Source organism: Temnothorax americanus, unplaced genomic scaffold, assembly GCF_048541705.1.
Source record: "Temnothorax americanus isolate GAGA-0224 unplaced genomic scaffold, ASM4854170v1 Scaffold65, whole genome shotgun sequence".
Classification (NCBI taxonomy): domain Eukaryota; kingdom Metazoa; phylum Arthropoda; class Insecta; order Hymenoptera; family Formicidae; genus Temnothorax; species Temnothorax americanus.
This window is the reverse complement of record NW_027509787.1, coordinates 392,501-417,357: the sequence shown is the minus strand read 5'-3', so window position 1 is coordinate 417,357 and position 24,857 is coordinate 392,501. Positions and strand designations below refer to the sequence as shown.

At 37.5% G+C, this 24,857-nt stretch overlaps 2 protein-coding genes and 2 long non-coding RNA genes across 4 annotated transcripts in view; 2 read left to right on the top strand and 2 right to left on the bottom strand.

Annotated features, from left to right (window-relative positions):
- LOC143905661 (uncharacterized) overlaps positions 1–24,857 on the bottom strand; it is a 256,879-nt gene that overhangs the window by 216,642 nt on the left and 15,380 nt on the right. The window lies entirely within an intron of this gene.
- On the top strand, positions 12,441–14,304 carry LOC143905658 (uncharacterized). The gene is made up of 4 exons (XM_077421217.1): positions 12,441–12,628; positions 13,031–13,220; positions 13,300–13,488; positions 13,669–14,304. The coding sequence occupies exons 1-4, from the start codon at positions 12,456–12,458 to the stop codon at positions 14,032–14,034; spliced, it is 918 nt and encodes a 305-aa protein (XP_077277343.1). The 5' UTR covers positions 12,441–12,455; the 3' UTR covers positions 14,035–14,304.
- On the bottom strand, positions 14,098–17,829 carry LOC143905670 (uncharacterized). The gene is given in 8 exon segments (XM_077421225.1): positions 14,098–14,778; positions 14,853–15,138; positions 15,449–16,018; positions 16,346–16,525; positions 16,596–16,757; positions 16,759–16,932; positions 17,529–17,699; positions 17,809–17,829. Coding segments are annotated over 7 exon segments (1,335 nt in total). The 3' UTR covers positions 14,098–14,778; positions 14,853–15,081.
- Positions 18,002–24,857, top strand: part of LOC143905665 (uncharacterized) — a 24,223-nt gene continuing 17,367 nt past the window's right edge. Inside the window, exon 1 of the long non-coding RNA XR_013259284.1 lies at positions 18,002–18,193. This is a non-coding gene — a long non-coding RNA (uncharacterized LOC143905665). The remainder of the gene's footprint in view (positions 18,194–24,857) is intronic.

Sequence of the window (24,857 nt, the reverse complement as noted above, 5' to 3'; positions counted from 1 at the left end):
TACGGTACCCCTTCCGGAGGGGCGCGCGGGCCAATCGGGCGCGAGCTTGCAAGCCCGCGGTGTCCCGGCGCAGTGCTGTCGATACGAGATCTTTCGGGGGCGTGCAGCGGTCCCTCGGCGGCGTGCGACTCCTCAATTCTGTCCTTAGCAGCGGACGGAATTCGCTTCTCGCCGGTGTGCCTCCGGTTTGACCCTGGGGCGGTGATCAGTCACCCCGTAGGTCGATGTTTTGTAGAGATCATTTGCTGAAGCCGGGTGTTCACCCATGCGCTTGGGGCCCCGCTGTCGGCGGCCTCGTCCGTCGCTGCCGCACGTGCCGCCCGCCTGCCGCGCTGCTCTCGCCAGCCCGCGATCTCTGCTGCTTCCGCGTTTGCCACCCCTCCCGGGTCATCGATCGTCCTTGATTTCCCTCGCCACGTACTCCCTCGAAGGTTTGCCGTGGTGTGGGTGAGGTGCCGCGCGTATTACATTGCAAAAAAAAAGACGTCATCAGAATGTGGAAACGCAATTAATTACGACCCCTGGAGATCTCGCCGTTGCCTCCCTGGTCCGTCCCTGGGCGCGAAATTCCGCGTCTTGTGACGGCGGCGGGGCGCCGCGACGAAGCGGCGAGCCGCAACGTCACAATATATATAAATGATTAGATATAATTATATATTTTTAGATACAATTAGATCAATTCTTTAATGGGTCTGTTTTTGTCGTAAATATGTAGAATTAAAAGTAAAATGATTTATACCATATATTATAACTTGGCACTGCTTGAGACAGTGCCGTGTCTCTTGATACCGTTTTTATACTACTGTTCGTCAAATTTTAAATACGAGAAACGAATCCTATCAAATCTATCATCTATCGGATAATCCAAATTTAAAGTTTATATATGATTATATATAATTATATATAATTATATATAATCTTTTTTTATATTTGTAACACACCAAGTTTAATAAATTCTATTATGTGAACAATAAAATATATGTGTACGCACACATACATATGAAAATAAAATTATACATTATTCTTACTAGAAAAATGGTATTTTTACGCAAATTTATTATTTATTATTTCAATCAAACATTAAAATATAAATATATATATATAATTATATCTAATTTGGCGCAATTATATATAAGTTTGTATATAATTTGATGTATCTCAACTTGAAAAAAAATTTTAATATAACTGCATAATTTGATATAATTATAAATATTTTGATATAATTACATATAATTATTTACTCAAAAAAGACTTTTGATATAACTTTACATAATTTGATATAAAGTTATAAATATTTTGATATAATTACATATAAATATTTATTCAAAAAAGAGTTTTAATATAATATTGTATAATTCAATATATAATTATACATATCTTGATATAATTATATATAATTTTTTACTCAAAAAAGAATTGTAATATAATGTTGCATAATTTGATATGGAGTTATAAATATTTTGATATAATTGCATATAAATAAATACATAAACAGATCTTATTATATATAATTATATATCAATTATATATATAATTATATATAATAGATATATAATAGATATATAATTATATAATATATATATATATATATATATATATATATATATATAGTATACAATATAACATATTTTAATATTTATTACATCTCTTACAAGTAAAACATCATCTTGATCATTGTCATTGTCATCAACTGGAAGACACTCGTCCATTTCAATAGAATCTGATGACGTCTCGCATGAATTTGTCTTTGTAGGTATCTTGCATGCATTTGTACTTTGATCTGTATAAACATCTGTATAATATACATAAATATAATTTAACATATTCTCAGTTTTTTCACATATTACTAGCTAGCAAAAGTTACAATATCGTTCATTTTAATGAGCATTAAAATAAGAAAGAATCGTAACATTGCTTTATACTGTGCATATATTTTATACGTATATATTTTTACCTTCTATAGCATCACAATCATAATCACTTTTAATACCTTCAACAGAAGGTTTAATAATGTCTCGTACACGTTCCAGCACTACATCTGTTTGGGATTCACAAGGTCTTCCACCTAGTTTTTCAATCATAATTTACTTATTACAATATACAGTATTACTTGTAAACAATTATATACTTCTACAAATTATAAAATAATTATTTTGATATGTAATATCTCTATAGTTTTACACTAAAATATCAACCAACATTTTACTTGCCTGTTTTATATAATTTTATCCTTTCATCAACGAAAAATTTTTGTGTTTTTTTTTAAGATTCTCCCAACAACTTTTGAGGACTTCCGCACTTCTAAATTCAGTTAAAGAAGATGTACTATTGTAATTATTTTCTATTACCTTCCAACACTTTTCTTTATCTTTTGAGGTTATTCCGCGTCAGTTCTTTTATTTTCTATTATATTTTTATATTTCAATATTATTTCTGTTAAAATTAGTTTTTTTTTTTGGAAAAATTTTGGGCACGTTTCCGTTGCACACTTAATTTTGCTGCATTTATTTTTATTAATTATACACTTTTTTGTTTGACAAGATATGATTCTCCTAACCTAATAATCCTAAACCACTGTAATCACAGTTCCGTTAGAACGATTATTGGAGCAATCAACGCTCTACATTCTAATGCTTTCAGAGTTATATCAAACATGTTATAAGTTTAGCTAAACGTTCCGGATAGTTTACTTGTAGAAACCAATTAATATTAAACTGAAAGTTAATTTTAACCAAAGTTTCACTAAACCGTAGTTAACCACAAATTGGTAGAAACGGGCATTACTGGATTATAAACACGCTGCTGTATTACAGACGGGTTGCAATCATATATCTACCCATTAGAGAATAGATATTTTGTACCTACTCTAAACGGTAAAATATAAATGCACCCATGTGCACATATAGGTAGCAATTTACTCCATTTGTACGAATTCTTGTATGAACACAGTACACAAGATGACACTAATTCAGATAGATAAGCGAGCGTATATTTTATTTGCACATTATAAACAGCGCTAAGCGCAGAATGCATTTTGACAGTAGTCATTGCGGCGAGCGCAGAATGCATTTTAAGAGTTAGTCACTGCGGCGAGCGCAGAAATGGACCTCTATTAAGCTGAACCCCCCACCAGCGCAAATCAAGTTCGCACTAGGTAAAAAATTTAGTGCTATTTAGGTGCTAATTAAGTGCCTTAATCCGAATTTTGGTGCTCGAACCGTTTAGCAGAAAATCGCGTAAAAAATGTGGGGGTCCAGCTTGCCATTAAGCTGAACCCCCCCCCATATCAGAAAATGGTCCTACATAAAAAACAAGTACACTATAATTTAGTGCTAATTAAATGTTAATTAAGGGGGAAGGGTCAACTAAACGGCCGTATTTTTTCCGAATTTTTTTTAAACAGATGGAAAGATTTATTAAATCGGAACAAAGTACATCATACTATTCATGATTTAAGATATATTATAAAATTTTTTTATATTGATAATTTCGAAATGGCGCAGCGGCTGCTCTTCTCGGATTTGCGCCATGCAACGCTCAGGTCTCTCTAATCAACTGAAATAATAAAACCAAAGTTTTTTGTTAAAATGCGTTCATATGCTTTGCATGAACTTCAATTTAAAAAAAAATAAAAATTAAAAATTTAAGACCATTTTGAAGAAAAAGTTAAAGGTATCGTTTTTTTTCAAAATAGTTCTGAATTTTTAATTTTTAATTTTTTTTTAAATTCGGGTTCATGCAAAGCATATGAACGCATTTTAACAAAAAAACTTTGGTTATTTATTTCAGTTAATTAGAGCACCTGTGCGCGTTGCACGACGCAAATCCGAAGAGCCGACTTCAAGCAGCTGCAACGCCGCCATTTTGAAATTTTTCGACAACAAAAATTTTATAATATACCTTAAATCATAAATATTATGATGTACTTTGTTTTGATTTAATAAATATTTCCATCTGTTTAAAAAAAATTCGGGAAAAAACGGCCATTTACTTGACCCTCCCCCCTTAAATGCTCTAAAATAACGATAAAATATTGACAGATTATACCATTTATTTAAATATACCACTATATATTGAACACTGTTCGAGAGCACGCGGTTGCGCGAGATAGCGCGAGGTAACGAGACGACCACAAAAACAAGGCACAAGTATCGAATAGCTAAATAAACGAATATATTTAATAATGTCTAATATGTACAGGTCTATACAGTTTTTTCCCTTTTTCAAAGGAAGCCGTGGAGCGCGCACAGAAGCAACGGTTAGCGATGCGGCGAAAACGTTCGAAACGCGGAACAGCGGTGTGCAAAGCGGAGTGCGAAAGCGGGTTTTCTATGATCTGCAAGCGAAATCGTTTCCGCGGCGCGGCGACGGTCCTTTTAACGCCTCCGAGGCGAAACTCCCTCCCTGCAGATTTCCCAGAATTTCGGGAGGGTGATTGGCCGTCGGAGGCCCGCGTCATGAAGCCGACGTCACCGATTTCACGTGGCGACCCGACGGGGTCGTCACCTGTTTTCGTGTGCTTTGTGTATAACATGGATCGTTCCTTTGTTCTAGCGTTGTTGTTTGACTTTATTATTGATGGCAATGATAAAGTTTCTGGAAAGCTAATCTCGAAAGATCCATGCTATACCGAATGTTTCCTTGCCAATTTTCATGCGACAATTTTACGCGAACATTAGTCACTTTCACCTTATAAAATGTGAGAACGAAATTTATTGCCAGCGTGCATGTGCTGACATGCAGCCGAACGCGATGCTACTTTGTCGCGATGCTACGTTTGCGATCTCAAACAAACACAGTACCGTCGCGGTCGACACAAACACTTAAAAAACTTGCTGCATGAATATATTCGTTACTAAAATGATCGAAAATATATATTATCAAAATATTCCCAAATCTGAGTTTATTGCTAACAATAAAAAACAATTATGATAATTAACTTAGACCAGCCATTGGCGCTGAGTACTAAGTTCCGTCACTTGATCGTCTACGAATTAGTTGCTCGCATGATTATAGTATTAAAATATAATTCTCAGACATTGTAATTTAAAAGAATATCACGATTTGAATTTAGTGCTAGCTGCATAGCGTTGAAATGAATTAATTAATTAATGGGGCGCGCGCACAGCGCTCTGTAATTTGTTACAGAATCGTCAAAAAATTAAATGCTCGCGTGATTATGGTACCGAAATAATCCTGAGAGATTGTATTTTAAATATCACGTGTTTTTGGTCCCAAAATAATCCTGAGGCATTGTACTTTAATCACGATTCAAAGCGCGCCGCGCTCCATGGATAAATTAATTAATTTCAACGCTATGCAGCTAGCACTAAATTCGAATCGTGATATTTTCTTAAAGTACTGTTACGCTCGTCGAGTAAGCTCGCCGCCGTAACACTATCGCGCACTCCACACTCGCGCACGTATTTCGCGGAACTTGCAAAAGGAAAGAGAACTCAAAAGAACTTAAGAAATGCGTTTATTCCAAGCTCGTAAAACAGAACGCGTGCAAATTCCAAAAATCCGCCAGACCGAAAATCAATAAATCCATCAACAAACTCCCGTTGTCAAGGAGCGCGCTTCACAGCTTTCCGCGACTTCTCTACTCAGTGTCCAGCACGGGCGTAACAGTACAATGCCTCAGGATTATTTTGGGACCAAAAACACGGAAGCAGCTAATTCTTTGACGATTCTATAACGAATCACAGAGCGCTGCGCGCGCGCTACATGAGTTAATAAATTAATTTCAACGCTATGCAGCTAGCACTAAATTCAAATCGTGATATTTTCTTAAAGTACAATGTCTCGGGATAATTTTGAGAGCATAATCACGCAAGCACCTAATTTTTAAAGCTTTCGCTTATTTAATTCACAATCCAACCGTATTAGGTTGCTTTATCAAAAAATTGATTGCATCCATGGTTGCTTAGATTTTGAGTTAAGCCATTTGAGTTAATTTCTCACAAAAATTGAAAAAACACTAAATTTATCTTTAAAAATAGGCAATATTCGAGCAGCTGTAACTTTGCTAAACATAAATAAAATTTAAATTTCAAGCTTAAAACCTCTACTTTCGAAAGGTTACTATTATTCGTCCAATTTTTATTATGTCTAGACATAATTTTAATTTAACGAATTTTTATTATGTCATGACATAATTTTAATTCTGCCGCTAGGAAATTTTTAAGTCGATTCTTATGAATCAAGCTTGAATTCGATGTCTAGGTGTCCCAGGTTGCCGATAACGAGGTCCACATAGTGCGCTCCATAGTTTTCGGTGTCCAGGTGTATTAATATCTTGAATTTGATGTCCACGTGTTCCAGGTTGCCGATGATGGGTTCCAGATAGTGCGCTCCATAGTTTTTGGTGTCCAGGTTTACTAATACGTTGAATTTGATGTCTAGGTGTCCCACGTTGCCGATGACGAGGTCCACATAGTGCGCTCCGTAGTTTTCGGTGTCCAGGTGTAATAATACGTTGAATGCGATGTCTAGGTGTGCCACGATATTTTGTGTTTGGCGAATTTTGTTTTTTATTTTTTCTAACAATATTATAAAACTATTTTTTGATATTTATATAATAAAACCTTTAACTTTTTCCGGTGTGTATTTAGCTGATAACCCACTGAAGGGGCGATCTTTCAAGCGTCCTCGGGTGAGATGATAACCCACTGAACTGAAATCTGAGGTTAAGTATCATGAGGTAGTATGAAAAGTTGGCCGCCCTGTTAACTTTAACCGACGCGACGGTTAAGCTAATTGTGGTTGGTGAAATTGGCCCTAAGCATTTTTGTTTAACGAAGTTAACAGAATGAATTTGTACATCTCTCTCTCGCTTTCTCGTTCTCTCGTTTGCTCATTCTCTCGTACTGTTGCATTATTGTACTTGCGATCTCTCGATCTCTTGGTTATAATATGCGTACATATAATAATATATTACTAAAAAAACTATATTTTAATAAATGTGTTAATTGTTTAGTATTTATACGTTAGAACCGAATTTAAAAATTTATGTTTCTTTACTAACAGAGAAAGAGAAAGACAAAAAAAGAAGGAAAGAGAAAGAGAGAAGAGCGACATTTATTTTGCGGCGAAAAAATTCTTTAAACGTTAGGTGAAGGAAATAAAGAAAAAGATAATTAGACAGAAATAGAGATAAGGAAAATAAAGTATTTATAAGATAAAAAGATTATTAAACCGAAAATACATTTGTAGTTTGCAAACATTTCGAGTTTTTTAAATTTGATCGTGTGTACCAAGAAAGACATAATAATCTTGTTATTTATAAAGATGCATTTAAGCGAGGAATTATTTAAAATATATCTAATTATATCTAATGTCGATCTATATATATAATTATATGTGATGTCACAGCTTTTTGCACTCCCGGACAGCGCCGGGACGTGTGCCGGATCAAAAGGGGACGAGGAGAGAAAGGTGTCAGGCCTCTCCGACGATTTCCTCGCACCTCCGACACTTCCGCGAAACAAATTTGCTGTTGGGCGCCAGACGCGTGAATTCGCGTCCGCGAAACTAAAAAACCAAGACGAGACACAAGACGAAACGTGCAGATGTGCGAGGAATCAGCTAGCTCGACCTAAGAGCTGGGGCGGGGGTGATAAAGGGCGGCGCAATATTCGGCGGGGTGACACACCATAATAAGGCCACGAACTCAAGCAATTAACAAATCAAAAATAACATTTATTCTTTAGTAATTCGCGGGTGAAACAATAAAGGCCGGTTTGGCTTCAGTCAATCAGACAAATCAAACAATTAATCGCGCGAGCGTCAGAAAGGAAACAACAAAATTAGCGGTAGCGCGGACGCCAGAAAGGAACGGAGTATTACGGTATTGTATCGTCAACGCGCGGAAGGCGCGGTGATTAGCTCCAAGAAATACAATTAAATGAAACTGATAATTAATATGAAACATCGACAATAAACGCGAAATAATCATGAAAATAAAACATATGGTCTCGCCGGAAAGATCGCGAGAGGATGGTACGTCACGCTCGGAGCGCGTGAACGCCACGTATAGAGTCGCATGAGAATTCTGTCGTCAATTATCTTAAACCTAACGCAAGTTATTTGGGGGAATACAATACTCTGTCTTCAGTGATTTTCGTAACGCGCAGAATGATACACCGGGATACTCAAAATAGCGCAGAATTCTGGAACGAACGCGGGGAAAACTATGCGGAATTACCGCGAGCAATAATAACACGCAATCACGACGGCACTGAGCCTATCGCGAGAATGGAGTAAATCAGGCGAATACGCTCTCCCGCTAGCACGACTACTTCTCACACGCAATCACCGAACAACGCATCCGAACATAACTATCCTAACATGCACTATTTTCTAAGGCAATTAGCTTCTCACAAACGGCCGATTAACGCGATTGATGTGCCGACTCATACGACATTTCCAACAGGAGCAATATTTGGTAATTTGATACGCCGGGAACACAGAAGGCGCGAGACGCAACCACGAGCGCGGACATTACACGAAACGGAATCGCATTACAGGATTTCGCCACGAATCTATCGCGATCTCCAGAGGCTCGCTATCACGTTTTTATCTCAAGTCCGCGGCCACGATACCATCCCGAGGCCCTTCGCTCTCGCTGACGATCGCCATTCGATACTCGGTCTCAAAGGACCGTACGCGTCGCGATATTACACACGTTTTTCCCGGACGAGAGCGCGCACCAAAAGGCGGCGTCATGGCTTTACATCTCAATATTACTTGCGGGTAACCTCACCGATGCGATGCCTTCCTCTCGGGCTCTTCGCCATCACCTCGTGCTATCGGTCGTCGCAGGATCAAACGGGAACGTCCCGTTTGACCACGTTAATATTTACCACGGTCCCGATTGACCACGTTAATATTGAACACGTTGCAATTGACCACGTTGCGATTGACCACGTTGTGATTGACCACCGTCTCGATTGACCACCGTCCCGATTGACTACCGTCCCAATTGACCACCGTCCCGATTGACCACTGTCCCGATTGACCACCGTCCCGATTGACCACGTTGATATTGACCACGGTCCCGATTAATCACGTTGATATTGGCCACGGTCCCGATTGATCACCGTCCTGATTGACCACGGTCCCGATTGACCACCGTCCCGATTGACCACAATTGAGCACGAGTTACAATATTAAGCAGTTCCTGAGATATATATACAGGGTGCAGAAAAACTAAATTTCGTAAATTTGTGTAATGAAAGAAGGAATAAATACACCAACTTTAAGTATAGAAACCATGGGTCAACGACGCTTCGTTACGGCGTGACGGGCGTTTAATTAAATTGTCACAACGACTGCGATGCAATGATTTTATTCCGTCAATTTAACATGTTTACGGACCCTCTATACAGAGTCTGGCCATAATTGATTTTGTCCAAATCCTGCGAGAGGAAGGATATACATTATTATGTATGTACAACCACTGAGATATAAGTAATATCACAGTATTTACAACACAATAATTTTACGAGAGGTTAGGCAATCTGTCACAACAATGATGTGCAAGGCAAGCAAAGATGCAGAATAAAGCAGTATATATCAATCAATAAGAAAATTGATTGGTCCATACACATGTGCATAAGGAAATAGACTAATCAATTTTGTTATGCTTACGCATTATCCGTTGTGCAGAAGTATGTGCTCCCCGCTTATAATGGCCATCGCACACAAAATTCCATAGGTTGCATAAGCATAGCATAAGACCGCTGAACCAATGAGCATCTTATGTAAATTAATATGGCGACTTTATGCTGGATGCTCATTGGTTAACGGTCTTACGCTACGCTTATGCTAAGCTATGCATTTTGTGCGCGATGGCCTTAAGACCATTGCACGTAACGAAGTTTTAGTCATAATCGTAAGGCTGTAAGAAAATATACCAATCATAGTCGATTATTCTCTTCGCGCTTAAAGAATAGTCAAGTGTGATTGCTCTATTTTCTTACGGCCTTACGATTATGACTAAAACTTTGTTACGTGCAATGGCCTTTAAGCTGAATAATAAAATGGCTTATAAGTTTTTGGAGTGCGTTGGAGTGATTAGGAACATGGTGGGGCATGAGTGGGTCGTATCGTCGTATGCACGAACTTATGCCTTAACTGGCCTTAACCTAAAGCTTAGAATAATTCTATTGGCTCTCGCCATTTTATTCCAAAGCCAATACATGTGAGTTCACTCAGTTGCCAGACTTTTAAGGCCGTGGCACATAGAAAAGCAGTAATTGACTAATCACAGTCGAATGTGAGAAGAATAATCGACTGTGATTGTTCAATTTCTTAAAGATTACGGCTTAAATCAACGGTTACGGCAATTATAAACCAACCCTTAGGGCCGTGCCTTAAGTTCTTGGCTGTGATTGGCTGATTTGTTTACTGCTTGAGTTTTAGGCTGGTTTCACATGGAGCGTTGCAGCCGGCAGCTGCATTGGCGACGACCAACGACGACACAAAGAGACAACCCAGGATCATGGGGGATGTAGTGTTGCCACACCCCTTGGTGAAATACGATCAGAGAGAAAAGGGGTACAGACCGGCATCACCACCCGAAGACAATGATGTGCGAGCCAGCCCTGAGATCATACAGGCCCAGCGGCGTGTAGTCCGGGCGGCAAAGTTGAACGTAGCAACGATGGCGGAGCGATTGAGCGCCATGCGACGCGGGGCGACCATTTGAGGCGCCATATGCGTAAAAATGTAGATAATAGAATAAATAGGCTTAAGGATTAAAAGATAGTAGATTAAGTGTCAAAAGACTAGGCACAAGAAAGTATATTTCTTATATTAGAGACATTCAGAGTTGCGTTTTGTTTTCCTGTACTTTTATTTGCGTTGCGTGGACGACAATTATGGTTTAAGTTTACGGAAACTCGTCCAAACGAGAAAAAAGGTTTAATTGCATTCAATAAAGAGTTTAATGTTGTTTTGATTAAATAAAGCTCTAAGTGTAATTTGTCCCGAGTACCCAGCGAACACAAAACCGATAAGTTAAGAAGAGCGGGGAGACTCACCTAGATAACCCTTGAAGGGGATGAGAGCCACTGGCGCGCGGTAAAGACGCGTTCACACGAACTAGGGGGTAACTAAATAAGCCGAACCACCGAGCGAATCGGGACAAAAATAACGCGGGCGAATCACGGAGATGAATAATAACGTAAAGCCACCAACAAAAATCCGACAAAGTGTGCGAAAACGAAAATCGGCTTACCACGGGCGATGGTAAGCACATCGGGTAAATAAACGACGCGAGCAATAAAGTTATGACGCGAGGGTAATTAGAACACCTCAAAAAGAGGATTACCGCGAAGAGATAACATAGCGAACTAATAGGTATCGAGATCGCCTTACCATGCGGGATGGTAAGAGAACCACGCGAACCACGAGATCGCAGGACAAATTAAAGACGACATAGGGATAAGTAGGCCGCGAAAACACCGTGGACATCGGCAACCGATAGGAGCAATGTGGAACTCGCGAAATCGAGTTACCAAGGAAAATGGTAAACGGATTGCACGGAGTAAAAGCCGGAGCGGTAAAATCGGAACGATAATACAACCGTCGCGGGCTAAGTAAACGAGCCCATACAGAACAATAGACCAATGTATGCGACAAGTGACCAGTGGCCGTACCACGAGGCTTCACGAAACAGCGAGCAAAGCGTTAGCTATAAGTAATCAATTGTAAACGCGGGGTCCCATCTCTACCGCGAAAACTAAGGATAGAATTCAGACGAACAAATAATTAATCACGAATTAATGGAAATGGGACACCGGGTAGATTCTCGAAGGAATGTTCGAGAAAGATGAAAAACTTGTTATTGCGAGAGCCAGTATCCCGAATAATAGGAAGGCGAATAATAAGACACAATAGGCCTTTTGTTTGAGGCAACATCTGCCTCAAAGGAACGCGGAAGCGATGTACGGCACCTGGCATTGTAAGGCGAACAGGTGTGCAACAGATGTGAAGAGGCGGAGCCACGCCGAAGTGGGGAGGCAGCTCCGAAGTCGGAAGCCCAAGCGAAGCCCAAGCATCGAGGATTCCGCGCTAGAGCTTCAACAAGTACAGTCGATTCGGTCTTGAGAACCTTACGATCAACACTTAGACTCTGCGTAACATATCCCGCGGTAGACGCGTTAAGTCTTAAGTCGGTCACGCGAAATTTGTACAACCTGAATTAAAATAAAATAGATGATATTTTATTTGCTAAAAAAAATCAGAGTACTCAAATTTATTCGTGTGCGGGTAACCTACCTAAAAGACATACTTACCTGGAGAGGGATTACGTGCACCGATCGAATTCGTATTCGAGAAGGAATACGCCATCAGATACCATTCTTCATACATGACTAATCTATGGTCTGGGGGATCGTATTCGAGAAGGAATACGCCATCAGATACCATTCTTCATACATGACTAATCTATGGTCTGGGAGACTTGCAGAACGCGCGAGTGTCAGCACAAACCATATTCGGTATTCGGACATTGGCCGTATCGAGCTTGCTTTGTCTTTACGGGAACCGAGAACTATTTAAGAAAAAGTCAAAATTATTATTTTAAGGATTCATCAGGCTTATTCGTTTGTTTGGAGATTACGTGAGTACATAAATTCGTGATTATATAAAAAGGTTATTTTATTTTAAAAAAACTCATTCTATATTTTGCACTTATATTTTGTTTAATGCATTGTCTACAATAGTCATAAAGTCGTTGGATACGATCGTAGAGTTATATCGATAGTCGTATTGCGCCAATGAAATTGGTTAGGGCCAAAGCACATATGACAGTCGTAGTCGTGGACGTAAGTAACGCACAAGCTTTGGCATATCGTGATTTGTCAGGTTGAGGACTACGACCGTCGTATATCGCTACGCCATGTTGTGTGCTTTGGCTCTTACGTGACCATCAATACGACTCTAAGATCGTATCGTACGACTGCTATTGTAGACGACGCATAACTGACAAAAAAATCTTTGTATTGTGTGCATTGTTTGACAGTACAACAATGAGAGTAACAGAGGATCATTGGGCGACTTTGGTGGAGTATGCAGAAGAAAACAATGAAATTGTTACAAACCAGCTACTTGGACCTAGAGGACGTGAAATGTTACGCCAGAAATGGGATATTCTCACCATACTTCTCAATTCACTTGGAAAGGGTTCAAAAACAGTTACTGAATGGAAAAAAGTACGTCAATAAATAAGCAATATGTTCTACTTTGACAATTACAATCTGTATAACGTATATATTTTGTTTATTGTTATAGTCATTCAATGATTGGAAATCAAATACAAAGAAGAAGCATTCAATTATTCGCCAGAGCCAAACTGGTACCGGTGGTGGTCCTAGCTGTGGATTATTGCTATCCGATATTGAGTTGCGTCTTCTTCAATTAATGGGCCAGACGGCACTTAATGGTGATGAAGGAGTACAGGAATATGGTCTTCCAAAACAAGTATGCTCTTTAGTATACATCAAAGCTCATACATCGAATTAGTTTAAACGTAGAATTATTCAACTTATTAGACTTGAATAATATTCAAACACTCATATTCTTTAGAGGGTACGCACATCTAAAATTGATCTAATCACGGATAAAATTGGGACAAATTTATAATAATGACTATAATTTTAGAACAATCCAATGCAGAAGACACGAAAAAACATGAATGCAAGCTTAGAAACAGTTACCTTGACACAACAAAAATCGAACACCGAAAATGTACAAAAGAGGAAGTACGAAGACATTGATAACTACTCCATTGATGAAATGAACGAGAATATAACTAAGGAGAATACAACTAATGTCCGTTCACCAAATGTAACTAGTAGCCGTAAGAAAAAAATTGAGTTATCGTGTCAGATCGAAAGAATGAACAACAATACTCTAGATGTTCTCAAAAGCATTGATAGCAATATTGGAAGAATTGCCATAGATTTGAAAAATTTTTTTTTCATTCTACTCGGATTTTGTCGGGGGCAAGGAATAACTTTTACTTAATCAGAAATAGATTTATCCATTAATCACAAAATCATGATTGTGATATAATTATTACCAAAAAAGTGCTATATATTAAGTTTTTATTAAGATTAATGAGAAAGTACATACCATATCCTTGTGATAGAAACTGTTTTTATAATAGGAATACGAAGTAATGCGCAAATTTTAAGTTATATTTTGTCTAGATCTAAAATTTATTTTCTTTTTAATTTTCGTAAATGATGGAAAAAGCAATGGACAGGAGTAAAATAAAAAACTGCATATTCCAGATATTTCGTTCACCGCTTTTAGATATTCTTACTGGTTTAGTAGTTTTCTTTCTTTCACAATTAAGTTTAGTCCGAACAGTGCATGTGCTGCTCTGTATTTCAAGTTCAAACTCAACATACTCAATCCTAAATATATTTTATATATTATATATTTCATATATTTCCGTTAAGAGAGAGAGAGAGAGAGAGAGAGATGTGATTAAAGTGCAAAATAAGTTTTAAGAAATATTTGAAGAAGAGTATTGCAGCTATTACTAGTTTCTCAGTTAAAAATAAAGAGGATACTTGTTAATTATAGTACAAAATAGTATTATATGTAAAGTAAAAATACATTTTTATAATAAAACAATATTCAGAAAACTTGCATGTGTCACTATAAACTCTTTTTAGCATATCTTTCGTACTATTAACTATTGTTGTACTTAAACATTGTCCGTAAAATATGTTTCTATGAGTCGCCTTCTCGCCAATGGACCTGAAAGATCTATGTTTTCATTCTGCATAGCATCGGCATTATAGGGATAAGTCTCTACTTCTTCATTAACGTACTGATTAATTGGTAGTCGTCCCTCCGTGCAAATATTGTGCAAGATTACACATGCAATAATAATACGCGCTACAACTCTAGGTGTGTAATGCAGCATCCTCTCTCCGAGAATACATCGAAATCGTCCTTTGAGTACACCAATGCATCTTTCAATGCAAGATCGAGTTCGAACAAGAGCTGCGGTATAACGGCCTTCTGGTGTGTTGGGCAACGCATTTGTAATGGGTATCATTAGCCAAGGTTGCTGCGGGTATCCTGAATCTGCAATGCACCATGTGTTGCTGTCCCCTACAAAAGAAGCCAAAATATACTATTGAACAAAATAGATAAAGCGCCAACATTCATAACGGAAACAGTTCACACCTTCAATATATCTACGTTGCATTTCTGCATTGATAGCTGAGTTTCTCTAAATATATGCATCATGAGTAGCCCCAGCATATCGCGCGTTGACATTCGTTATTCTTAAATCGTAATCGCAGATCTATAATACAAATAAATAAATAAATAAATATATATATATATGTATATATATATATATATATATATATAGAATAACATTTTATAGAGAAAAATATTCTATTATAAACATACGTACAATTTGCACATTTTTGGAGTGAAAGCCTTTGCGATTTAAATAATTATACTCCTCCTCTGATGGAGCAATCATGGCTATATGTGTGCAATCTACAGCACCAATTGTGTTAGGAAACATAGTTGCCTCGAAAAATCTTGCCTTTTTACGTTGTATGTCAGCTGCAACTGTTGGGAACACTATCCACTCTTCTGCTAAATGTGTGCAGATTAGATCTGATATTTCTGCAACACATATTGATATCGTTGATTGCGCCATTGGAAATAGAAAATTTTGTCCAATTGGCCGTTGGTACGTTCCTGTTGCTAAGAATGTTAATGTTGCAAATATTTTGAGATCGGGTAGAATTGCCATCGGATTTTCTTGGCCACTTATATATGGCGTTAGTCGTTGAAGTAAATAATACACCATGTCCTTCGTCAATCGGAATAAATCAATGAAATGTTGATCATATAGTCCAAATATGTCACTTCGAGCTCTTAGAAATCGTCGTTCATTAATATATGATCGAATTTTTGCATCAACTTCTTCCAATTCAAGCAGATGTTGTTGAAATATGAACACTGGCAACATCTATTGCAAAATCAAACAAAATTAAGCTATTATTAAAAATAATTTTTTTTTATTCAAGCGGATATTGATGATAACGCACAATAGAACATTTTTTCACCTTATTAGTAATACTATTAGTAATGAAGCACGAGAAGTACTTTTCACGAAACATAGAAAGGGTCACTTTAACGAAATTCCGATTCAAGTAATCCACAGTTTATTTTTAGGGTTACTAATTGCATTTCTGCCGATAAAAGAAGTTATTCTCTCTCTCTCTCTCTCTCTCTCTCTCTCTCTCTCTCTCTCTCTCTCTCTTTCTCTCTCTCTTTCTCTCTCGAATGTACGTGCCTTTTTAACGTTATATTCCACGGGTGGTTCCTTCCTAAGAAGTTTTATAGTTACTTTTCCTTGTCCTTTGTAAATCAGTCTACCTCTAAAGTCGATGGTATCCCCTATTTTTATGTTTTTCAAGTATTGAGACAATTTTCCTCTTTCAGGAAACTTTGGATGCACATTTTTGAAGTATACCTATAAATCACGCACGATTAAAGCATACTTTCTTTCATTATCGCCAATTCTATATTGCCATTTTATTTACCTTGATGACGAGATCAACGTAGCCTTGATCATCGTTGCTTGAAACAGGCGTATATGAACGTATTACAACCTCCTCTCCAATCTTTGCTGTTAAATGTATATGCTGACCAATTGGCAGGCCCAGGACATGATTTGACGTTGGTAATCAAAATCTGAAGTTCCTAAGTATCGTGACTTATTATGTCTTTTTGGATTAGAGGTAGAATATACTTAATAACTACTGGATCAACCAGCAGTATCGGCGCAGACTTTTTCTTCTTCTTACTCCAAAATTTATATATTTTAAATGCTACTCCTATAACATCTATCGTTCCTAACGCAGCCAGAACTGGGAGCACCTAAATATAAAATTTTATTTTAATGTATATAATGCATATTCTTATATGGTTTTAATTTTTCTGAAATTCTACCAGTCTTTTAAAGTAACAATTAAACGTGTATTTTATTTTAAACATTTTAAAAAATGTTACATAAGCACAGATTCTTAGTGAAATTTCAAGAATTTTTGTAAATCAAGCTTCAGGGATTTAAATATAAACGTCCTAATATAAAAATGAATATTCCCACAAAAGTTTTTACAGAATAATCCATACATAAATTAATAAGAGATACCTCGGGAAAATATATCTCTAAAATTCAAAAGTTTTCCAAGTCATCGTTAAAAAAAAGAAAAAGAAAAGAGAATACCACGCCTACTGGTACAAAGTACAAATCATCGTTGGCGACAATCGCGTAACGTTATTAACGTCGTTAACGATACCGTAATGTATTCGCATAATCGTACGCGAGATCGGATTTCGGTCGAAGCGAGCCTTACCAATGTTCATACGTTCGACATCGCTATCGGCTATCGGCGCTAACTGTGCACGTGGACTGTGGACCGAGAGAGAGGTTAAGGGCAACGCGACGCGACGGAGATCTCAGGAGAACTTACCGCGGAGACGCAAGTCGCAAAGCGGTTAGCGGCGTTCAGCGTTCGGCGCGAGTTCGCGCTATCGACTCTTTCGCAGAGCCGAGAGCCGAGGGCAGCCGGGGCGTTGGGCGATAACTCGCCGACGTTTGTAAAGGATCGACAAGCACCGCCGATTCCGGAACTTGCTCTAATCTGTTAAAATAGACTCGGCTTTTCGCGTTTTCGGGGTAGGACCAGTGCGTATTTATAGTCGCATTACTCGCGACAATATTATTAACATGTTAAGCTGAAAACCGCGTGCCTTTTTGTCATCGGCCAACATCGGCCGATATTATTTACGTCACTTTCAATCTAGTTATATTCAATCGGACGAGAAAAATCCTATGATAAATAACAAGCATGAACCAAGAAAACTGTAGAACAGAAACGCATTAGAAATCGACTGATCGAATTCTATTGTGCACGTAATCCCAACCCTGATCCTGATACTTACCTGTGGGCGATCCCAAGTCCGTTCGGGGAGATCCTAAGTCGGTCCAGCGCAGATCCAGAGACACAGTCAGCGGTGCACAGCTGCAGTCCAGAAGAGGTCCGAGGTGCTTGGTCCATCGACGATCCAAGATCCAGCGGCAACGGGGCGACCTGAAACAGAAACAAGGAAAGAGGAATCAGCGAGGCGTCAAAAGGTTGGGAAAATTCTAATATCTAGCGTTATCCTTTCTCGTTTTGGGGGTTAAAATCGAGTGGCAACCGTGTCGGTGACACCTAAATCTAAATCAGAGGGAATATCACTCCTCCGTTCGGTTACAGCGTAAATTGCATATGCGTAACTTGCGTCAGCCAATCAAATTGTCTCAGCTACTATACGCGTATGCGACAATTTAATTGGCTGACGCAAGTTACGCCCCATGTGAAACCAGCTTAATGGTGCGGTCACATGGACTGATATTTTTTGCGTAACGTGTAACCGCGTAACTAATCAAAAGCGAATATGCGTAACCGAAAATGCAAAACGCTTCTAATTGGTTACGCGGTTACGCGTAACGCGGAAAATACATGCTATGTGACTTCAGCCTAAGGCTGGAGTCCCATAGCAGGTATTTTCCGCGTAAAGGTTAATCCAGACAAACTTGCATAGCGCATAAACATAAGCATAAGAGAATTGATTGGTCCATATGCATGTGCATATGGAAGTAGACCAATCCGTTTCTTTATGCATATGGTTATGCACCTATGCAAGTTTGTCTGAATAGACCTTAACCGCGTAAGCAATAAGAAGCGTGCATATGCGTAACAGAAAATGCGAAACGCTTGTGATTGGTTACGCGGTTACGCGTTACGCGGAAAATACCTGCCATGGGACTCCAACCTATACGTATCGCGTATGTTACGTGATATTCTGATTTCATCGTGACAAAATTTACGTAATAAATATTTGCGTAACCAATCAACTGTGACATCTAATGCTAGGTCTGCGAGTCGTAAAGTCGTGAGTCGCAAGAATTGACCAATCACAATCGAATTTGAGGAAAATAATCGACTGTCAATTCTGCGACTCGCGACTTTGCGACTCCCATTGTAGACCTAGCATTAAAGACATTCAGTTCCGCGTAACAGAAAACGCGGAACGTCTTTGATTGGTTATGCGATTCGCGTTAAGCCGTGATCAGATTACGAATTGGGATTGAGATTGGATTAAAATTTGACTAATTAGAGCAAAGTTCACTAAACTTGAAGTTAGTTTCCTTTATTCTGATTGATTAAATTTCAATGGAACTTATGCTAGGTCTACAATGCAAATCGTAAAGTCGTGAATCGTAAAAATTGACCAATTACAGTCGATTATTCTCCTCAAATTCGATTGTGATTGGTCCATTTTCTACGACTCACGACCCACGACACGCATTTATATGTATATGGGGCATTCTCTGTCAAATCAGACACCTCTTTTCCAAAAATTGGGGTTACCTGGAAAATTCATTCGGGGCTCATTTTATAGCTATACATATGTAGTTTTATTTAAGCTGTGGCCTTTTGAAAAATAAAAAATTTCGTGTCCCTACAATCTTTTATGACATACAATCTATTAATTTAAAAAAATTTATTTTTTTCCATGGATTCAATGCTAACTACTAAATAAACCCATTAACACATATTTCTATGACAGTCGACACTGTTTTATAACTTCCAAGTAACGATTTTATTTGTCGTACATACTTCGTTACCCGCAGACTTCGGCCACCATATTGGGGTCCGCCATGTTGATTTTTCAAAGGGCCACAGCTCAAATAAAACTACATATGTATAGCCATGGTGGAAGAACACAGGTGTGCTCATACTCGTGATGAATTTCATACGGTTCTGCGCAGATGCCAGATGCAGTCATTTTTAAGTGGCAGTTTCAAAACATTTAAGGTTGTACCAAGTGACTTTGTGACATATGAGTAAAAAAGTGACGCATATAAAAGGAAGAAAACAAGAAAAATGAGAAAAATTACTAACATTAAAAATAAGTACCCATTACATGTATATGTTTTTATATACTTTGTAATTATATCATATACGTATGCAATATTAATCTCATATATTTTTCAAATTGATTTATTCTTCAACGATTGTTCTTCTTATATATAAATTAAACACAAAAATAAATAAGTAAAACATAAAAATAAATAAGTAAGACTGCGGTCCACTTGACGCTACAAATACTTTGGAGCGTTCTTCTTCTCCTTCTTTTTTCATTGAAAGAAAATAGAAGAGGAATGCTTCGAAGCATTTGTAGCGTCAAGTGGACCGCAGCCTCGCACAAGACTCTCGTATGATAGCGTAGCGTAACTTATAAACGTGGATCAACGCACAAGAAACGTATCGGTTAAAGTCTCCGCACAAAACTTTCCTATGGTAACGTAACGTAGATCAACGCACAAGAAACGTATTGACGTATAACGCTGTAACCGATACGTTTCTTGTGCGTTGACCCACGTTTCGGCGTTACACTACGTTACCACACGAAAGTCTTGTGCGGAGGCTCTGACATTAATGACATAACGCCAAATTCAAACTGTACAACGGCAAGATGGAGGTATCTGGCATCAATTTCTTATTGGCTGTTAGAAATATATGCGCATGAGCACACCTGTGTTCTTCCACCATGTGTATAGCTATAAAATAAGCTCCGAATAAATTTTCCAGATGACACCAATTTTTGGACAGGAGGGTGTCTGATTTGACAGAAAATGTCTCATATATATAGATATATATGCATACAAAAACTAATATAAGGCTGTCAAAAACCTAGGCTTGGATCGCATGGCTTTTAATTCTAATTGATTGTATATCGTTACGATCCTATTTCTCTTATTATTATGATAAATATGATCATATCTATTGTCTTTACAATAAGTATAATAGTTATAAACACAATTTGAAATCCATTTTGTTTTCCTTCTAATATCTCCATCTAGAAATATAATAAATGAAAATATATAAGTATACCTCCGATTATAAGCTCAGCAGAAGTCAGTATCTAGTAATAATTGATTAATAATTCAAATCAATCAACAAACCATATTGTTCGTGCTGGTTAGCGTTACTTCTGCTAAAGAAACCCAACTTTCGTACAAAAAGCATTTTTGTAGTTCTTATCTTGAAGCGAAAAAGTTGTGAAATGTTTTATTTTTTTGATAAAAGGGAAAGATGCATGTTTTACTTTTAAAATGTGTTATCTCAGGCAATTACGTTAAAATGTGTTTTCTTAGGTATAATTGCGCAATAAAACTCGTATTTATGATATATTTGTTATTATCAAATATGTAATATATGCCTTACTTAACATGCAGAATCTCCTACATGACTTTATCGCTAAGTTTATATTTACGAGCGCAAACGACATGGCTAAATAGTACAAAAGGATATTAAATCTTTTTAAATGCATTTTGTGTACTTCACACATTGAAAGAATATATATTTTTGGACAGTATTGCACGTACAAAAGTTATCACATTGTCAATTTTGTAATCGCTTCATATTACATTACATATTACGTACGTCTAATTTTATTACATCAAAAACTACAAAATACATTTTTGGATAACTTAATAAAGAATACTGAGAATATTAAAGAAGGAATTAAACAGAACTGAAGAGAACTAAACAGAACAGAATAGTTATAGATATTAATAGTATCACGCTCAAATGCACAGCCATATTGAATATACATTTAATACTAAGCAAGGAATTAAACAGAACTACTGTTTCCGTCGAATAAACTTATAAATCTGTCGCTTACTTATAAAATACATTTGGCAGCATGCATAAAAAATCTATTAAAAAATCTATTCCATTATTGATACACATACGAAGGTAGTCCAAAAAGTTTTAAGCCTATCGACTTAAAAGGAGATTATTTGACCGAATTTGACCGAAAAAATAATGTTTGAGGCTCAAAACTTTTCAGACTACTCACGTACATTGTGTTATTTTTTGTAGTTTATAGAAATGAATAAGTATCACGTTCAAATGTACAGTCATATTGGATATACATTTAAGCAAGGAATTAAACAAAACTGAACGTATCTAAACAAAAGTTCTGTTTAATTCTGTTTAGATCCGTTCAGTTTTGTGTAATTCCTTGCTTAAATGTATATCCAATATGGCTGTACATTTGAACGTGATACTTATTCATTTCTATAACTACAAAAAATAACACAATAGGTTTGTTTGCGTTGCTTAAATCCCCAAACATTTTGCACTTGAAATGAGATAAATATATATTCGGCCGTTGGAGAGAGAGAAAGCGAAGATTCTGAGTACAAAAAGTGCAAGCAACGCGAATGGAGTGAATGTATGTGTATCAATAATGGAATAGATTTTTTATGCGTGCTGCCGAATGTATTTTATAAGTAAGCAACAGATTTAAATTTATTCGACGGAAATAGTAGTTCTGTTCAATTCTTTGCTTAGTATTAAATGTATATTTAATATGGCTGTGCATTTGAGCGTGATATTAAAATTTATAACTATAAAAAATAACAATGTGTATCAATATCAATAATGGAACAGATTTTTTTATGCGTACTGCCAAATGAAAATAAGTAAGCGACCGATTTAAGTTTATTCGACGGAAACAGTAGTTTTGTTTAATTCTGTTTAGTTCTGTTTAATTCCTTCGTTAGTATTCTCAGTATTCTTAAGTTATCTAAAAACGTATTTTGTAATTTTTGAGGCAATAAAATTAGATGTACGTAATGTTATGTAAAATGAAGCAATTACAAAATTGAAATGTGATAACTTTTGTAAGTGCAACACTGCCTAAAAATATATTTTTTAATGTGTGAAGTATAAAAAACGTATTTAAAAAGATTTGATATCCTTTCGTATTATTAAGCCATGTTGCTTGCACTCATAAATATAAACTTAGCGATAAAGTCAGGCGGGAGACTTCTGCATGTCAAGTAAAGCAGATTACATTTTCCACTATCTCTCTCTCTCTTAATATCTATCTTAATATTTACCTTAATATCTAATATGTATTCGATAACCACAAATAAATCATAAATCCGGGTCCTATATATTGTGCAATTTTACTTAAGACACATAAATAGCTTTTTATTTACATCAAAACTCAGTTAATTCTCACTTGTGACGTCAGTTGAACGCACGTTCCTTTTAATGCTGATGGAGAGTGAGATTCAATGAATTTTTATTCGCAATCGAGACCATGTCCTTTCTACTGTACTATTAAAAGTGAGATTAGAAACTTGTATTGTTATGCGATAGCTTTGTCACCAAAATAATCAGGTAAATTTTTTTTACTCACTAAAAAATTGACGTCTTATGATTATTCTCAGCCTAAAGTATTCACGTAACTGAGTAACTCAGCTCACTTAAGTGTAAATAGAAAGCGCTTATACTATCATAATATAAATTGTAACGCAATTGCCTCAAATAATAAAATTAATATAAAGAACGTAGATACATCTTTCTCTTTTTTCAGAAAAAAATAGAACTTTTCGCTTAAAGATAGGAACTAGAAAAGTACTTTTTATACAAAAATTGAACTTTTTTAGCGGGGATAACACTATAACCAGCTCGAACAATATGGTTTACAATTTATTCTGTTATTGATTAAGTTAATAACATTGTTGTTCGAGCATTTTTATTTACTACTGTATATTTAGTTTAAGAAATTTATTAACAAATTATAATTCTAATAAATTCATCATAAAATGACAATGTCGGATATAATTCCGTACCACTGCATTGCACATTGCTGATATCATGATATGACATTTTTCCTAACCTCTTATACTAACGTAAATTACTGCAATATGTAAAATATGAAAGCTGTATATAAACGAGAAAAATGTGACATAATGCAGTATCGACTATATCAATTTATTGCTCGGGAAAAAATAACAAATACTATTAAATGCAGCGATAACAAGATCGCATTCAATATTGTCAATTTCAATGTAGTCAAACGAGACCGTGGTCAATCGAAACAGTGGTCAATCGGGACGGTGGTCGATCGGGACGGTGGTCAATCGGGACGGTGGTCAATCGGGACCGTGGTTAATCGGGACCGTGCTCATTCGCAACGTGGTCAATGTTAACGTAGTCAAACGCAATGTGGTCAATCTCAACGTGGTCAGTCTCAATGTGGTCAATCAGGACTGTGGTCAATCGGAACCGTGGTCAATCAAAACAATGGTCAATTGGGACCGTGGTCAATTGGGACGGTAGCCAATCGGGACCATAGTCAATCGGGACGGTGGTCAATAGGAACCGTGGTCAATCGAAACCGTGGTCAATTGGGACGGTGGTCAATCGGGACCATGGTCAATCGGAAACGTGGTCAATCGCAACGTGGTCAATATCAACGTGGTCAAATTCAACGTGGTCAATCGGGACCGTGGTCAATATTAACGTGGTCAAACGGGTGCCACTCGATCAAACGGATACCCGATTCGGGGTGGTTATCGCGGAGCTCAAAACTTTAACGTTTGGACTCGACGGACGACCAGAGAGAGTCTCGCTAGATTCGCTCAATAGCGGAATCGATGCGGCACCCCTTTCTGTAGGGGTGCGCCAACCAATCGAGAGCAAGCTTGCAAGCTCGCGCGATATTTTAACGCAGGATCGTCGTAAGGTGGATCCTTCGGAGGCGCGTAACAATCCCTCGGCGGCGTAGCGACTTCTTCAATTTGTCCCTGGGCAGCGGACTAGACTTCGTTCTGGCCGGTGTGCCTCCGGTTGACCTCGGGGCGGTGATCAGTCACCCCGCGGGCCGGTATTTTGTGAAGGAAGATTGCTGAGGCCGGGTTTTCCCCAGGCGCCTGGGGCCCCGCT

Bases quoted from the DNA above. Each gene is read 5' to 3' on its own strand.
- LOC143905658 (XM_077421217.1), top strand. From the start codon at position 12,456: ATGGTCTGGGAGACTTGCAGAACGCGCGAGTGTCAGCACAAACCATAT. The intron at 12,629-13,030 runs GTGAGTACATAA...ATTGTTTGACAG, and splicing joins TTCGTTTGTTTGGAGATTAC to TACAACAATGAGAGTAACAG. The intron at 13,489-13,668 runs GTATGCTCTTTA...CTATAATTTTAG, and splicing joins AATATGGTCTTCCAAAACAA to AACAATCCAATGCAGAAGAC.